The sequence below is a fragment of the Lepidothrix coronata genome, unplaced genomic scaffold, assembly GCF_001604755.1.
Source record: "Lepidothrix coronata isolate B3197 unplaced genomic scaffold, Lepidothrix_coronata-1.0 Scaffold22, whole genome shotgun sequence".
NCBI lineage: Eukaryota > Metazoa > Chordata > Aves > Passeriformes > Pipridae > Lepidothrix > Lepidothrix coronata.
Window position 1 is genome coordinate 6,448,781 of NW_016690202.1, and position 18,791 is coordinate 6,467,571.

The window sequence follows — 18,791 nt, forward strand, 5'->3', positions numbered from 1 at the left end:
GGGAAGGGACCCATGAGGATCATCAAGTCCAGTCCTTGATCCAGGGCAGGACACCCCAAGAGTCACACCACATGCCTGAGAGTATCATACAAACGCTTGAAGTTTGCAAGGCTTGGTGCTGTGACCACTTCCCTGATGAGCCTGCTCCAGTGCCCAACAACCCTCTGGGGGAAGAATCTTTTTCTAATAGCCAGCCTAAACCTCCCCTGACATAACTTCAGGCTCTTTCCTTGGGTCCTGTCACTTGTCACCACAGAGAAGAGATCAGTGCCTGCCCCTCTACTCCTCCTCATGAGGAAGTTGTAGACTGCCGTGAGGTCTCCCCTCAGTCTCCTCCAGGCTGAACACAGCAAGTGACCTCAGCTGCTCCTCAGACAGCTTCCCCTCAAGGCCCTTCACCATCTTCATTGTCCTCCTTTGGATGATCTCTAATAACTCAATATTTTTCTTCTATTGCAGTGCCCAAAACTGCACACAATATTCAAGGTGAGGCCACCCCAGTGCAGAGCAGAGCGGGACAATCCCCTCCCTCGACCGGCTGGCAATGCTTTGCCTGATGCCCCTCTGCTGGCTGCCAGGGCACTGCTGACTCAGATTCAACTTGCCATTGACCAAAACCCTCAGGACCCCCAGGTCCCTTTCTACAGAGCTGCTCTCCAGCCTCCCATTCCCCAGTCTATACACACATCCAGGATTGTCCCATCCCAGGTGCAGAATCCAGCACTTTCAGTTGTTGAACTTCGTACGGTTGCTGATTGTCCAGTCCTCTAATTTGTCAAGGTCTCTCTGCAGGGCTTCCCTGCGTTCGAGGGAGTCAACAGCTCCTCTGAGTTTTGTGTCATCTTCAGACTTGCTTAGTATCCCTTCCAGTCCTGTGTGCAAGTTATTTATGAAGATGTTGAAGAGCACAGGGCCCAAGATGGAGCCCTGTGGAACCCTACTAGTGACGAGACCCTGTGTACTCGACCTGTGAGACAGTTGCTCATCCAGTCCATGATGGGTTTATCCAGCTGTGTGCTGGACATTGTGATACTTAGGAAATGGTAAAGATGCTGTATTTGGCCAGACAGAATTAAGTGAAATAGTAACAATTTCATATTATTTCTTTATGGGTTTGACTGCTGTCCTGTGTGTTTTGTGTTGGGTTTTTTTAATTGTTTGCATAGGTATTTTGTACTTATGTTGGTGCAGAGCTCATCTTTCATAGTGAAAAGTCCAGAGGGATTCTTCAGGTACGAAAACAACTGATAATGAAACAGATGCGTTTTTAGGTAGTTTGAGTTTAGGTGTCTCTGTTGATGAAGCTGTCTTGCTACATGCTGTTTTACAGGTAGTGCAGTTCCTCTCTTGTCTTCCAAAACACGTTTGCTTTCAGCTATCTCTTTTGAATGTTGTGATAATCACACGTGTTTAATGCTAGAGAGACGTTGCTGTGAAGCATAAAATTTTCGGAGCAAGAACTGTGGAACATGATCTTGTGAAGAGATAGCCAAGGTGTCTGACTGATGGAAGGAGATAAAGTGTATTTAATTGTGAGAAAAAGTTCTGTTTCTTTTCAGTAGTATTAACTAGAACACTGGAGAGTTTGTTTGCTCTTTAGTAATGATAATACTATATTATTTCTAAAGTTATATTTTCTATTTTTCTTTTCACCGTTTTTGTTATCCCGTGAGCATCCACCACCACAGTTCTGTTTGTGAGTGCGAGCTTCTGTTTTGCCTGACCTTACATTCCTCCTGAGAGACAAAATGTACTACATCAAAATGCTAAATTTTCTCTGCAGCAGATTTTAAAATGCCAGATATGCTTCCTGTCTATTTTGGGAAGCTTTTCCAAGTGTTAAATTGCAATTTGAATTAAGACTTACTTAGTTCTTTCTTCCTTAGTTTTCTGTTCCTTCTTCCTTAACAACTGAAGGTGTTTACTTCTTCCTGTAGACAAATTATTTAATTGTTTTTAATCAAGTCTTTATTTGTTAGGTCATTTGCTATGTTTATGGAATCCAGTATATCTGAGACAGTTCTGGTGGTTCTAAGCCAATCAGTAAAAAGCTGTGTATTTCATGAGAACCACCAATAAGAATCTGTTAAGAATAATTAGTTATCTATTTAATGTCAGATATTTTGATGTGAACATATCTGCAAAAGAAGCTTCATGAATTGAAAAAGCTGGTGTAAATAATTCTTAGGGTAAGGATTAGTGTTCTTGTTATACTTTACAGTATAAATATTTAACTTTATTTTTGATAATTCAGTTCTGTATGGGTGTGAAATTTAAGTAATAATGCTCTTAGGAGTATGAAAAGTCATACTGTGCATTTACCAAGGCTAAGGTTGCCTGTGTGACATTAATTCAGCTCCTTATTTATACACATGGTGACATTTCATTGCTTTATTTCATTCTATTTTAAATTAATATTCATAGTTTTAAATTATTTGTTTGTAACTCCGCTGTTTCTTAAAGGAAACTGATGGAAATGATTCGAAATATGAATTTTCTAGACACCCACCAAATTCTGGAGTAGCGGACACCCGCATGATTTCTGGGTAGAATTAATATTTTTAGATTTGTTGTACTGCTTCTGCTATTGGGGCAAGTAAGCCAAGAACAATAGTAAAGTTCCATCACCTAGCAGTCCTAGCAGTGGATGACAAGCTTTGCCCAGGGATTTCATGGTTAATTTCAGGAAAACAAGTGATTACTGTTTACTCTTTTGGTTCCCTTTCAGTGTGTTCTATGTGGTACAGTTTGCCGCTAAAACTCTGAATTAAAACTGGCATTGATAAAGTTAGGGACAGCTTATAGTGTGAAGATGAGTGGTAACTTCTTATACAAAAAGAAAAGTATTCCTTGCTTAATTTAACTTCCACCTCCTGGTGGTGGAGGGTAACAGAAGGGGGAATACCTGTCTAAGCTGAAAACTGTTATTGATTTCAGAGCAAGAAAGTACAAACAGTTCATATGAATAATCCTTCCAGCAAACTGTAGGGGTGGATTTTCTGCAGTTTCTGACAAACTGTTCTTGAAGAGATATAAAACAGATTTCCTCCTTGTCATTCTCTTTAATACAATGGCCCACCCATTTAGCAGAAACTAAGCAAATGGAATGTACCAAATACTCTATAAAATATTTCATCCTAATTAATTTGACAGTCCTTGTCATCATAGGAGTCTGTTTGAGATGCTTCTGTTCATCTTAAGCATCAGTCACCTTTTGTGTAACTTGAAATTGTTTCTGTATTCTGAAATGACTTCTTCCTGTGCAGTGATGTATTTTACTTAAATGTCCTAGGTTTGAAAGAGTGAGATTGGGAATGACAGTGTTCTGCATGAGCTCCCTTTAAAAGCCCCATTCCATTCCTTCTAGATATGAGATGTAATTAGTCATATTTTTTTTCTTTCAGCCCAGTGTATTAATCGTAAGCTATAAGGAACTTTCAAAAGCAGCTTCTCAGTTTGGATCTTATAAGCAAGCAGAATGGCGTCCTGACAGCACAATGATAGCTGTTTCAGTAAGTAGAGTTTTTACTTCTTACTGTGGTTAAATTGTTGCAAGGACAGTTTTGCATTGTCAATTTCTGTGTTTATACAAACTTGCAGATTGTATATACGTTTAATTGATATTTGTCTTGTGAAAATATGTAATATTACCAAGGATTTTTTTGATGATAGAAGCTTTCTTTTATAGTTTTCATTCATTTTTCCCCCTGAGAAGGAACTACAATTCTTTGTTTTAAAGCAATGCTCAGATATATTGGCAAGGGATGATACAGCATCTCATTAATTTAGTAATCTGATGACAAATAATAAAGGGATATAAAAGATATGTGAATGAAAGAAATACATGTGGATTTAAGTGACATAAGCATATTTAGCTTGATAAATAGGGTTTAAAGGTGGGTCTTAAGAGATGAAACTGAGGCTTTATTACTGTGTCTTTTGGTGATTAAAAAAATTGCAAGGCACTGAGAACACAGAAAGATGACTGTGATAAGTGATACATGAACTCTTCTGTTAAGAATCTTAAAGATGAGATCTTGTCTCAAATGGAAATAAAGTCTTGTTTCATAGCTGGTGTGCTCACAGCAGCAAATGGGGACTATTTCAGCACTGGTATTTAAAAATTGGAGATGTGAGACATAAAAAAGGCAGAGTGGAGTTTATAGAGGTCATAATATGGGATAATCCTCTTGGTGACTTTTGGTCAGGTCTTATGTTAGGACCAGATCTTGTATTGGGTAAGATTCTTTTTCTAGCTTTTAAAATTAAGGCCATTGCACCTAATTTTTTTCTTTTTTTTTTTTTTTTTGAGAAGGTACAGAAGAAAAAAATAAAATGATTTAACTTCCCCGTCACGAGTTGTTTATATGGAATTACCAAATGGGTAATAATTACTGTGTTTATTGGTACAGTGATTTCATCTTCTAATATAAAGCATCTTTCATGCTTAAAATGATGCCTATAATTTCAACCAATCAGATATTTTTATCTTGGTGGAAAACACCAGGTGGTTTATGAAATAGTTCGTGTCTCCATCATAACTCTAAATCAACTAAACTTCCTGTGTTCCCGTGTTCTTGTGTGTAATGTAGGGCCAAGTAGTTGTCTAGAATGTTTACGTTTCCTAAGAGTATCTCATGGTATCAATGCAGTAAGGTATTTCTGTTAGTACAAGATTATATTTGCAGATAGTGACTACTGATAGTTACCAACAAAGGCAGAAAGGAGACTTCTGTAACTTTTACTGTGAATAAAAATGAATTCCTGATTTTATATTACATATATAAATACAGCATATAAATATTGCATATATACATACAACATATAACAAGTGAACTATCTAAATGCATTTTAATTAAACGTTAATGTGGTAGTTCAGAAGAAATTGAAATTATTATACTGAATTGGCATATTGTGTGGTGGTTTTTTTTTTTTCTGAGATGTTGGGATCCATTTGCTCAAGAGACCTTGTGGTTCAGCTGACAGTCAGATAAGCTTTAGTTTCTGCCACTTCAATCATTGCAATTTCAAGGTTTTCTGCAGCAAAATATATATTTCTGGCAGATAATGCCAGAATCTAAATGCCCATGAAGTCTCAGTTTGTAAACTAAAGCTCTATGAATTAGGATTTGAAATGGTCAGAGCTTATAAAATAATGTGTCACAAAATTTCTAATATTTTTTCATGTTTGTTAGGGTTATATTTCATCTCCTGGGTGTATGTATACAAATAATACAGTCAGGCCTGTTTGTTTTGGTAGTTTTAATATTAGTTCTGTTTTGCAGTATGCTTTTAGTATGTATATGGAATTTAATTTGAAACAGTTCATGAGTCCTACTGAAAGACCAAATTTACAAATATTGCTGGTGTTGTTATAGAGAGGCAGGGCAGAAAGTCAGTTTTGGGAGCTTAATGAAGAAGACATTCCTGCATATGCACGGTACTTTTGTCACCCAGTAAAACTGTAAACTTCTTTCCAAGAGAAGAGTTTTCTCTCTTGCTTTTGACTTGTTCTTAACTAATGAGTTCAAATGAAGGAGCAATGGCAAAGCAGGTTTTTACTGAAAAAAACAGTAACTTTGAACTGAATTACCTTCAGTTAATTACTGAAGTCCTGTGCAACAGCTAAAAATTCTAGTTTGAAAGCTGTCAGGTGATGTTTCTCACCTGTGCTCTTGAGTTTCTTAATTATAGTATGTAGTAGTTTTTGTGTAATAAAACTTTGTTTTTAAGGCGGCGAGCAAAAGGCTTAGTATGTACTTACTAGCCAAGTAGTACATTCTTTTTTTATTACTAATATTTTTTAAATGAAATGACAATGGGGAGTGTAGTGTAGATTTTACGTTCACTAGTGCAGTGATACGCCCTGTTGTTTGGTTTGTGACTGCCAGAATGTTCAGTGTCTCTATGAAAATAAATTACTTTGCAGCATATGCTTTGAGGTAATTATTATTTGTACTGAATGAGACTTGGAGAAACATATGAGGCTTTATAAAATACTGCAAGTAGCTTCAATGGTATGCAGTTAAACAAGCTTAAGTAATTTTCACACTGTCATCATCCTGTAGCAATTCTAATTTCTTTTACTTACTAGTATTGTCTGTTGCTAAACTCTTGGCGCATTTTCTAAGCTGGTCTTCTTTTTCCCCTTATATTTTGTAGTTTCTTCTTTCGTATTGCCGCATTTGTAGTTTTTCCAGTGTTAAGGGGAAATAATGTATTTCTTTTTCTAGATTAGTACATACATCCTAGGTAGCTAATTCTAGGAATAAAACAAACTTGTGAAGTGGGTCAAGATGCTTCAACATGGGAAAGTATATGAGGCATTTTAGTCCTTCCCCTGTTACAGACAGTTCTCTGATACAGACTGCTCTTCAGTGTGCCTTCCCATAGCTAAGCTTTATTAAACATGGTAGTGTATAAGAAACCATGTTGTGAAATCCCTGGCAAGATACTGTGTATTTACACTTTTGATTGTCAGAGATGAGAATGATCAGGGAATGGAGGACAGTGATGGTTGTTTTAATAGGTTTCATTGCAACACAGACATTTCTAAAGCAACGGAGAAACCTTTGTGAATGAATATGATCAATTTGCCGGAAGTGTGTGGTTGAATGCTTCTGCATTTCATCCAGCTCTTCATGGAATTTGAGGTTCTATTTAGAAATGAGCCTGTAACAGTAGTAACCTTTTGCTTTGAATAGTGTTCAGTAAGGCCCTTTGTACCTTAATATCAGTATAAAGACACTTCACAGTATTGTTTTACTTTTCTTTCCAGGATAAGATAACTTACGGGTTAAATATTTAATGATGTAATGGAAAGAACCTGTAAAGATGTTAGAAATGAACACGTTTCTTTACCACATAATACCCGAACATGATATTATAGCGCACAGAAAAGCTTCCATTTATTGTCAACCTATCTCAAGCTCACCATTATGGTTCAGATTTTATTCTTCCATGAGAAGGATACTTGCTTCAAATGAGAATAATACTGTTTCTTGGACTTCGAAGCCAAAACACAGATTTCTTTTATGATAAAACAAAATGTTTGACTGGGGAAAACCATGGCATCTATGAAATTATAAACTAAGCTAGCAAGAGTATTACTTTATTCAAAGAATAGGAAACCAACCTTGAAAAACAACATGAAACCATTAATTTCAGTGCTTTTTGTCTCCAAGGCTTTGGATACATGCCCAGCCAATATTAAAATAATAGATGGAAACACTAGTGCATTTGCCTATTTGCCTGAAAAATAAATTTACACTGTAAACAAGTAGCACATCTTTGAACTACTAACATTATTGGTCATCTGCATCTCCTATGCTTATGCAAACACTGGATCAGCTTCTAGGTATGACTGGAACATCTGGTAACTAAATGATTTGTATTTGTTCTCTGAGTAGGATTACAGTTTGAAGTCAGTCTCCCAGAGTGACAGAATATGACTGGGGATTGAATGATAGTAAAATCTTTTTCAGACATGGGAAGATTTTGAAAAAGATGTTGTGGTAGATAAAGATAGTCTGATATGGGGATTTTTGAAAACTACCTGCATTACTGACATTGAGAGTCAGTGCCTAACTTCTTTGCACTATGTAGTGTCCATATGTTTTCAGACACTTGGAGGGTTTATTCCAGAGGCTTGCTACCTTCTACTATGTTTTCTACATTACTTTGCATAGTTGGGGAAAATTAGGTATCTGGGTCCTAAATATCTGATATAGTTGGCAAGTTTTAGGTATTTAGATGGATCAGAGAAAAATTTCCGATGGACTAGTACATAAAGAGTGTTGTTTTTCCATTTTTCTATCTACTGCGTGATCTGTTCAGTTGGCTTTAAGGATGGATTTTACTTGGAATTAATTTCAGTGCATAATTTTTTAATATGTCTGAAACTTCATACGAGTGTGTATTTGTGTTCAGTATATGAGACGTAAAAATTGCATGAGATTGTGTGGATTTTACTCATGCTGAAACTAGATATGTATCTTATCAATGTTTCTCTTTCAGACTGCAAATGGATACGTCTTATTTTTTGACATCCCATCAGCAAGAGACAAGTATCTTTATGAGCCAATGTATCCCAAGTAAGTATTTTAAATTTTGCATCTTCATAGTATGAAAAAAATAGGACTAGACAAGTTCAAATCAGACTTTATTATAAAAAAATATTTTATTCCAAAGTATGCTTTGAAACTTGATGAATATATGAACCATCGTTCCTGTGAGTTAGAGTCAGTGGTGAGAAGTTGTGTCTAACTGAATTGCTGTGTGCTGGTAAGATTCCTTAGGTCCATCTTAGAAGCTCTCAAAATCCTAAATAGTAGGGTTTAAATTGTCTAATTTTATAATTTGAGGTAGTCTGTTGTATTCATGGTCTGTAACAAGCTTTAATAATTCCTATTGAATAACTCAGTTGATTAAGTCATGTTTCTTAGCAACTGGTAAGGTGCAATGTGAAAGTAAATTCCTCTCTGCCCCCCAGCTTTTAGTAACTTAGAGATTTTTTGAAACAAAGAATTTCAATATTTTTGAAAGAATATGAATACCTTTTAGTAAGAATATACAAAAGTATTTTAGGTGCAGGGTGTTATGTTGTCAGTTTCAGCTTATTTTTCTTATTGTGAATGGCAATACATTTTATATGTTTAAAATGTGACTGTATTTTGGGTGTAGTTGTGGTTGACTTAGTTGATTTTGGATTTGGCAAAATTGGAAAATACTTAGGACAAACTAAAACCTCAAGGAGTATATGTATATGTGTCTGTGTTTAGATAGGCAGAATCTGCAGTCATTGATTGGATCAAATTTGTCCATGGGAATAATAAAAGACTCCTGATTTTTCATTGGCTAGAAACTTCTTTTTTTTTAAATATCCCACTACTTACCTTCATCATTATGATAGCACTAGTCAGTTTAATTTTTCTTCACATTAATAAAATGAGTTAAAATTGATTGGTGGGTGTCTCTGCATGGGCATCTCTGAGGAGCTGGATAACCTACGATGTCATGTAAGAGGAAGACTTTTTTTTTTTTAAACATAACTGTTAAACCATGAATGTAGAAAGTTATATTACTTTACTTGCCTCTTTGAGAACGGAATAGCATTTTTTAAACTGACTTTTCACATCTGGCTTACTGTTATCAGAAGATAAAAAAAGGGCAGACAGTTCATTGCTACAAACTTTTGGAATAAATAAAGGGTTAGTATATCCTCAGCTTCCTTCATCATGCAAAAAACTAAACAGTAATTTGTTGTAAGTTTTTCTTATTCTCTTGGGAAAGTTGTGGGTTTTTTTAATTGGCAACTGAAAACACACGGAAATATATATAAAACATGGAGTAAGAGTTAAAAAAGAAGGTTTGGGAAGTTCATTTAGAATGTCACATGTAGGAAGGCTTCAAAATATCCATTAAGCCAGTCTAACTTTTATATTAAAACATTTGTAATTGATTTGTACTGTCACCCTAAAAGCACGTTTTTTTTGAAAAGTCTTTGTTAGTTGTGTGTTAAATGGTCAGAGTTTTAAGATACATTTGTATAGCCCAAAGAGGGCTATAATGCTGATTCTGTAGTAGAGTAAGACAAGGTGTTTGTCCCTAGAGTTTATAATAGGTTGCTTACAATCTCCTAAGACTAATGCATGTGCTTACCTTTAAGAAGATGAATTGTCTCACTGAATTTACTGAGATTACAAGTCTGTCTATATTTAGCTTTCAATTTTGAAAACCTACATAAAATTAGTACTGTTCTGATTATATTAGATCAAAAGAAAGACACAAGCATTTGTGGGTGAATTATGCCTGGTGGGATTAATGTCAAATTATTCTTTAAGGTATTATTATGGAATTAACTTTTTTGGTGCAGATGCAGATACAGTGCACTGCCTGTGGGCAGTTTCACTAATTTGCTTTGTAAAGCAAATACTTGGAGTGGAGGTGGGAATATCAAACAAAAAAACCTCCAATCCAAAATGAACAAACAAATGAAACTAAAAGCCAAAATTAAAACTTTAACTTTCTTCTGGCATATGTTAATTTTCCAAAGGCATTATTTCATTGAAGTGCTTGGATTTTATTTCTGCTGGGCTAAACAATACCAAATTAATTTTGTTAATTTTATTCACTCTGAAGCCATTAAAAATTGGTTAAAGCCCTTGATGTGTCTTGCTTTGTGCTTAAAGGGGGAGATCTTACTCTTTTCTCCCACTGTAACTGTGTGTTCTTGGCTCCTTCTCTGTGTTGGCAGCAGTGATTATGCAGCTGTGCCTTAAGTAAGGTCGGGTTGCGCACCTGATGGGGAAACTAAACCTGCCTATCTCCATGCTTTACCCCTCCCCACCTCCTCCCCTGCATTCGAGTAGCTGAGTTTGAAAATTGGCATTTAATAAAAGTCTGGATTAGAAAATGGTGACCTTGAAGTAAACTGAGCAGCTGCACTGTGAAGTTCAAAAACATGGAGTCACTGTTTAGTGATACTTATATTAATTCTTATAGTTCATGATAAAGCAACTGCTTGCAACATTGTTTTAACTGTCATGCAGACATTAATTAGGACTTGCCCAGCTCTATCATATTATTTACCTATGTTAGGCAAAGTGAGAGGGAGGGTGGTGATTTTTGTGGAGAGTATGGGGACGTCCTTGCATTAGTGATGTGATAAGACAGCTGCTGGAAAAAAGTCAGTAAAAACTGAGGTGAATGGACAACATGTTCAAATGTAGGTTTCCACATTTTGTGTTTTGAGGTAAAGAATTTTTGCCTACCATTATTCACTTTGGATGCTGCCAGCACATAACGTAAAGTTAAGAGACATTATAGAATATAACCTGTTGGGGTTGGGTTTTTTTTTCAGTTTGTTTGTTTGTGTTTGTTTTGTTGTTGATTTTGGGGGTTTTGTTTGGTTGGTTTGGTTTGTTTTTTAGTCTTGTGAGCACACTTTTGTCAGTGCTTGTAAAAGTTCAGTCTTGTCCTGCTTTTTAAAATTACGACTAATTCATAATGTTTATTAACTGTCCATGCCTACTAACTTTTTGTAAGCAGAATGAATCCTGTTCTTTAGTAGCCTTTCTTTAAATAACAATGGCCAGTTCTGACAGAAATACAATATTTCAATGTAGTGACTGCAAAAAGAAAGGAAAACCCTCTTAATTACAACTTAAACTTGAACATGTTCATGAGGTGAGCATGCACTGGGATTACACACCAGTAATGTCCTCAGCTGTGCCAAAATGTTGTACAAGATTTCCTGGTTTAGTCAGTATCCTGAAGTTGAAATTGCAGCTAGGTTTGTTTACATATAAGGGAAAACTTTGAGAAAGGTTGTGTTTAGATTCTCTTGTCAGCTTAGCTCTCATTTAAACAAAATGTGCATATTTTACTATAAATACAAAGCCAGAAAGGCAGGCAGTAAGGTAGGTATATGATAGATAAACAATTGCTTGACTTCAGTGGGTTTTTGCTGTCTTCCAAATTTAGGACACTGGTAGCTGAAAGTTACAAGTTCGTATGGTATTGGTGCTTTTTTAAATAACTGCTTTAAAATTTTCTTGATAGTGGTTTAGTGTTGGTTTGAAGAAAAGGATCAAAAGAGTTGGAAAGCTGAAAATCAGAATCAGTCCTCATTTGTCTGTATGGGGGGGGAACGTTAGTAGAGAAAATGTATGGTCCTTCCAGTTTTTAGTTGCTTTTTTACAGAGTTGTTGCTATATATGGCTGTTGAGCAACATGATCCAGAAGAGCTTGCCTGTGTTTGATTTGTTAACAGAACTGTTCTGGCAAACAGCTGTTGTGTAAACTGTAATTACACCTGCAAAAATTTTCTGCCAATACAATTTGAAGAAAATGCCTCAAGGTAGAAAGCAAAATAACACTGCATGGGAAGTGACAAAAACAATTCTGTTGTTTGTAACTCAGTATGGATTGTAGTATATCTAATGACAGTGTGATTTTTTTTTTTCCCAGGGCCAAGTCTCTCTTTTTTATCTCACTCTAATCAGCAGAGGTTTAGTAAAAGAGCTAAAGTGTGAGTTGAGGCTAAGCTGTCATCCTGTTTGAATGCAAGAGTCTTTGCTTCCCCTTATTTTTCAGTAGTGTGAAACAAAGAGATTTTGGAAAGGAAAGCTGAGTGAACTTCACCTGCACTCTGCTACTGTTTGTTTTAAACCAGACAGAATCGTAGACTAGGAAAATTGATTTCTGATTTTAAAAAATGCTCATTTGGCATGATTTCCTCCTTTTCATATCAGCCTATTTTAATGGTCTTTATATTCTGAAATTCAGTGCTTTAATCGAAGTGCTGAAATACAAGTATATTAACTTTAGTAGCTGGAACTCACAAAACTTTAGTTTATTCTATCAGCAATTGAGGACATAGCTCTTACGAAGTTGATAATATATTAAATACTTAAAGAAAGTTGAGTGGGAAATTCTTTTTAAGTACTATTTTATACCTTTAAACATTTAATTAGTTTAAAATATATAATATAGGAAGAGTTAAGGAATTGACCTGTTCAGCATTATGCACATTATGTGTAAAAATCTGTTATTACATTTATGTGAGAAAACAAGTGCTCGTGTCATAAGTGCAACATTCTGTCATGAATTCTGAGTATATATAAAAGAGGAAACTTTTAATTTTTTTTTGCTGGAATCCATTGGTAGTTTCTTGTCAAACTGTAATATTTTAGGAATGTTGTGCATTGCAGTTTTTCTCTCGAAGGAAATACTTCTGACTGTTGATCTTTGGCTAGGCATTTCCAGTCTGTTCTTGGAGCAAACAGATATTCATACTCAATGACAACCTAAAGTATCCTGCTAATTTGTTAGACTAAAACCAGGAAAAAAAAGCAGTGATTTTAAAGGGTTTTATTTTTTTAAATTGAGCTGAGTAGTCTGCAATTTCATTCTAGCTCTTGGAAACTTTGCTCTGCTTCAGAGTAGAGTTGGAAGAGAATCAGTATTGGCCATTTGCCCACATTCTGGGATACTTTCCTGCAGTGAACACAAGTACAAAGTCCCGCTTCAATTAGTTCAGTGTGGTTTTACCGCCCTTTTACTAAAGTAATTACAAGATAAAACATGAAACAAAATGTATGTATGCTAAGATTATAGCACGTTAAAATAAAATTTATCTCTGTCTGTGAGAGACTTAAGAAAACTGACAGGGCTTTGTAAGCAGTGGCAAGGTATGGTGGTAATTTTTTGAGTAGTTTCCAAAGGAATTTGTATTATTCCTTTGTTTCACAGTGAAGAGATGCATAACACCATCGTAGCAGAGGCTTCTCTGTACTGAACTGATAGTTATTTCTGTGTAGAGGTTTGCCAAGAAGAGTAACTTGAGTTCAGTCACTTGAAGAGACAGCATGTGTGGCTTAATGCTGAGGATACTTTTGCCTTTAAAAAAGAGAAAACCTAAAATTAGCCTTTACATGGCTAACTAACTAAATGTGGTAGTTAGAGATTCTTTTGTGTCAGGTTTTTTCATATCCTCAAGTGGTGCCTGCATTTGGGGAGTGATATGAATGTTGTGTAAATTTAGAATGAGACCTCAATGCTGTAGATTATTAAGTCTGAAATTACTTTAAAAATTGAAGCTGTTTTCTAACCAATATGGGTATGTGAAGAAGGTAGTGTTTGTATCCTGGTTTACCGTGCTGTATTGTTGCTTATACACCTGGTTACTTTTTTCATGTGCTACTCTTTCTGGCACTTTTAAAAGCTTTAAGTTTTCTGTGGCATGCTGGTTAATAGGTGCCATAAAGTATCTCATCAGTGGACATTTTTTTGTGATTCAGTAGACTTAAGATTAACATGTGCAAAGGTTTTGAACTTTAAACTGTGCAAGGGTAATCAGTGAGGTGTACAGTTAATTAACTTACAAAATAATTTTTGTTCAGAATTGAGCTTCTGCTAAACTTTACCAGTGTGGTTTCCCCTGTGAATTGTTTTTGGCATTGTTTGGAAAAAGTATTTTTAAAACTGGATTAGTGTAGAATTTTTATTAACTCTTATGGCACTTGATAGCCCTTGAGGTGGCTCAAGAGGTTTTAACTGTTGTCAGGAAATCTTTGCAACTGGAATAATAATTTGATAAAACATTTAGCTTTTTTACATTAATGCTTAATTAATATGCTAGTTAGTTAGTTCTTTCTCAAACCACAGAAACCTGCTACTACCTAGTTATGTTGTAAAGGCTGTACTGGGAATTACTTTTTTAAATCCTTATTCATTTTTTATAGTTGTTTTTGTAGACGCTCTTTAATTTTGTTGGTGCAGCTATTGCCAATCTGTGTGAATATGGCTCTGGATCCAGCCGGACATATTTAGTCCTCAGGTGGTGCATTTCTGCAGTGTATGGTGAAGAGATGCAGATTTAGGGGTGAGAAGATGCTAATTACATGAAAATCAAAGCTCACAGGGTTTTACTTATTTGAGAACCATTCCTAAACAGCATTGTAGGTGGGGAATTCTTAGCAAAGAATCACATGTTTAAAGTAATAATGGAGGCTCTTTGAATGAGGTATTAAAAAATTAAGTCCTCAGCTATACAGTGTTCACTTTACTGAAGTGTTCACATGAACCATTTTAAAATGGTTAATAAACATTGTGTAACTGTGCTAATGCAACAGTAATGACCATTGTAATTTTTTTGCTTTCTTGCTGTCAAGGAGATCAGCTCTGAGTTCTTGGTGATGTAAATTCATTTAGAAACGCTGCTCTGGTTTTATCACATAAGTATTGCTATTAATAGATGAAACATCACAATTTTTAATTTTTTTTGTCCCATCTCTCCCCCTCCAAGTACTACCGAAGAAACCATTTTAGCAGCAACAATTAAGAATATCATAGCCCAAAAGCAGTATAAAAATATTTTACCATTCAAAAGATATTTCCTGATGAAAAGTCTAGAGTCTTTACTTTTTTTTCCAGTGAAACATCTCCATTGCTTCCCACACAGCTGCAGTTTAACTAGTGAGACTGGATCCTACTGACTTGTTTGTTATTTGTTTGTTTCTTAAGTAATACAATGTCTGCCATTAGGCACATTTTTTTTTTTTAAGCACAGTATTTTTTGACTGTGAGAGCATCTCTGAACTTTTCTACGCTATTGTGCAACCATAATTGCTACCTATATTACTATGATTACCCCAGATAGTACAGTGGAAACTTAAATCCCAATTTAATGCTGTTTCTGCCTCTAGACAAGAATTCTTCAGTAATAAGCAAAAAACAGTGGACATTGTTTTGCAATACTTAAAGCAGACTAAAAAATATTATGTGTTATATACCTCTGTTGCAATTATAAAGATGTCTTTTAAGTACACACTTTCAGATTCTGCTGTAATTAACTTCCTAACTATTACTTAGTTGCTTTTGCAATATTTTGGTAATATTATTTCTGAGTGAGTTTTGTCCGTGGATCATGTTTTAACACTTAACTCCTGTACAAGTAATGGAAGACATTAGTGCAGTACTGTGCACCTAGAAAAATTAGGTGCCTGTTGTCCTGTTTCCTCCTCCTTGAACCTTCACCCTCCCGCAGATAACAAACTTCAGGGAAGTTCTTCCTGCCAGTTGAGGGGAGTCTAGCTGGCTATGCTTTTGCATGGTGCTGCCTCCTTCTTGAATTAGGGATGCTTTAGGTTTGGTGTGGGGTTTTTTGTTGTCTGTTTTTAAAAAGAGACAAGCATTCCTAATCCTTCCATATTTGAGGTTTTCTTGAATAGCGGATGAGGTTGGAGATTTTTCTCAATTCTGAGTTTTGAGCGATTTTATTCACAGGCTTAGTTACATTAGCAGATGCCGTGCAAATAGGAGGGATTACGTTTGATTCGACGTGCAGCTAGCTAGTCACTGGAACTGCATTCGCTTCTCAATTTTTGTGCAAAGTGAGTTACTTAAAGTTTGGCTACAACAGTAGCAGATGCTGATGTGGCAACCCAGACCAAACATTCTTTCCTGATTTTGTCAGCTATGCATTCTTCGTTTAAAGGTCAGAGTAATTTAGCCAGTAAGGCTGACTCATGCAGATATGTGTTATATGAACACAGTGTACTTTTGGTTGCACCCCCTTTGCACCCATGCTAGGAGTTTCTTTTGAATCAATGAATTAAACATAATCACAGGCCACGAATGGAAATACTGGTATTTTTGGATGTATGTCAGCTCTGTGTGTGAATCGACCTCTTGCACATTGGGTAAAAGAACCCATTTTGGGATGATAATGATAGAGCCCCAGTGGAAAAGATAATGCTCCACAGGTGGTAACAAGTTTGCTGAAACTAGCTCATGAAACTGAAAATATTCAAATATTCTTACAAGCTATTTTTTTATCAAAGGTGTTTAAAGAGACAAAGCTTGCCCACATGGATACTTGAAATTTCTCTTCCAGCAAAAGATGTCATTTAAGCCATGCTGTTCCCATTCTGGCTTTGTAGCTTATGTTGTGCAGAAATACTGTGTTTACGCGTGGTTAAGTACTGTGGTCAGTTAAAACAGAAATGTTATGTGGTGTGTTATACCAACCTGACAGTAACGTTTATGCATTACACAACCTTTTTCTTTCAGTTTTAGTTGTTTGCTTACAAGATTCAGCTCTACCACTGATTCTTGATAACCCAGAGTCATTTCTTCTAGTTTTGGAGTATACTCTCTGGAACTATAGGTCCATGTGGGTTGAAAGGCATGTTTCCAAACACCCAGAGTTTTGTAAATTTTAAAAAAACCAACAACCCCAGAATGATAGTATGAGGGGAAAAAAAAAAAGGCTAGTTAATTCAAGCCTCCTGTCGGTCCATGATAGCTAGCTTACATGAAGGGCTGTTCTTTCCTAAGACAGCTGCATGTTGTAATTAATTTTCTTTCAAAATGCAAACCAAACATTTTAATTCAATGCTTATACAAGTTGCCATTTTTGATGGTAAATTAACTAATCCTAAAGTAATTTTTCTCATTTTTCCCTATAATTTTTCACAGCCACCATGTTGTTTTTTTCTGCAAAGATGATACTACTTCCATCTGCTAACTCCAGAATGTCAGAAGTTGTCTTGCCCTTAGCTAGCATATATCTTTGTTCTTGCTACTTAATAAAAGGTATAGTGCCATCAAAGAATAACAGATATGGATTTCATGTTTTGCTATGAAATCGTAATGGAATTGTGGAATTTGATATCAACTGAGATTAGCAAGGCAGGAAAGAGATTGAGGTATCCTTATGGTGTCAGACTTCTCTAAAACTGCCTCTGCTTTGGTTTCTGCCATGTCTTAGGCAGTTATATTGGCTACCCTGATGTAAATTAAAAGAAGTGTTTTGTCAGTTAAAATACAGGTAAAGATTGCATAGATTTATATCTATTGTTTCTGACTATTGAAGTTGTACTAAATTGTAACTTGTCTGCAATACCTGTTTAATTCAGAGTTTGCTTTGTTTGCTACCACAATGCTCATGACATGGATGAGCTGGATGACATGTTACAGTATTTGTGACTATGGGTCAGTTTTCATTAAAAAAAAAAAAAAGTTAATGAAGCACTTGGGACATCTGATAACCAAGACAAGCAAGGAATGCTTTAATGATGCTGTATAATAATGTATAATGGTGTTGTAAAATAATTATTAAAATGTGAAATTTAAATGAGGAAGATAAAAATGAGAAGCTTTTTACATCTAGAAGTTGATATTGTGTAATGGTCTGTTTAAAGGAAGGGAATCAGTGTGCAGTCATCTCTTTTCTTAGTAGGTCTTAGCTTTATTGTTAATGTGTTGTAGGGAGATATATCCCTATGAAGTATTGCAATAAATGTCTACCTGTTGTGTTACACATGCTGAATTAATATTATAAACATTGATCTGGCAAAAGAAGTGGAAGAAATGTGAACATTTTGCAGTCTGTAATATTTGTAATGCATCCTGAAAAAGAACAAAGTGGAGATACTTAAAAGTTCAACACAATTAGTGTGAACAGTTGAATATTAATTTATTGAATCAGAAGTTCCACTGATATGTATCATTTATTTTAGGAATATTAAGACAGGCTACACAGCTCTTGTAATGTTCATTCTCTGTTCATTGTCTTATTTTGCCTATGTACTCTTTATAGACATACAGGATGATTTGATAGACGAAACTTTTTGTGCTAAAATTATGTCACAGATATTCAGGGCTTCTTGTGGCAGGTTGCACGTGACTGGTGTATGTATATGTATATAGGAGGAAAAAAACCACAGGAATGCAAGTCAGTAACTCTTACCTCTTCTGAGGGGCAGCTTGTTTCAACTGTATTTCTCTTCTGTTTTAGAGGAAGCCCACATCTGAAGGGAACACCACATTATAAGGAAGAACAGTGTGCTCCTTCATTAAATCTAGAAATGAAGAAAGTGCTGGACTTGCAAGCCTCTATCACAAGGTATGTTCACTAATGAGGTCTTAAGAATTTTTCTATATATATAATGGTACTTTCTAAAAAGAGAAGGGAAAACTGGATGGAAAAAAAGACTTCCAGTACGTTTTTAGATTTATTAATAGTAAGGACTAATATAAGTAGGTTACTGTTAGTGACTGGTAAGTCTGAGGAGGTAAAAAACTAAATTGCTGTTACATATATGTTAATAAAGAGCTGTTATTTTTGTTTTCCACACCTTTTCACCTGAAGCCTCTGAATTTCAAATTTAAAATAACTTAGAGGGAGGAGTTTGGTTTCTTTTTTTCCTAGCCTGCCCTCCTTAGCAAATGTTTGTTTCTTGTTAAACTAAGACAATGTGTTAGAGATTTCATGGAGACAAAGG

At 35.5% G+C, this 18,791-nt stretch overlaps 1 protein-coding gene across 8 annotated transcripts in view; it reads left to right on the forward strand.

The window, feature by feature from the left end:
• Positions 1–18,791, forward strand: part of RIC1 (RIC1 homolog, RAB6A GEF complex partner 1) — a 47,272-nt gene that overhangs the window by 6,272 nt on the left and 22,209 nt on the right. For all 8 annotated transcript variants that reach the window (XM_017808217.1, XM_017808209.1, XM_017808213.1 and 5 more), the window contains exons 2-4: positions 3,405–3,512; positions 8,017–8,093; positions 18,305–18,412. In XM_017808217.1, coding sequence (XP_017663706.1) covers positions 3,405–3,512; positions 8,017–8,093; positions 18,305–18,412 — 293 coding nt within the window. The remainder of the gene's footprint in view (positions 1–3,404; positions 3,513–8,016; positions 8,094–18,304; positions 18,413–18,791) is intronic.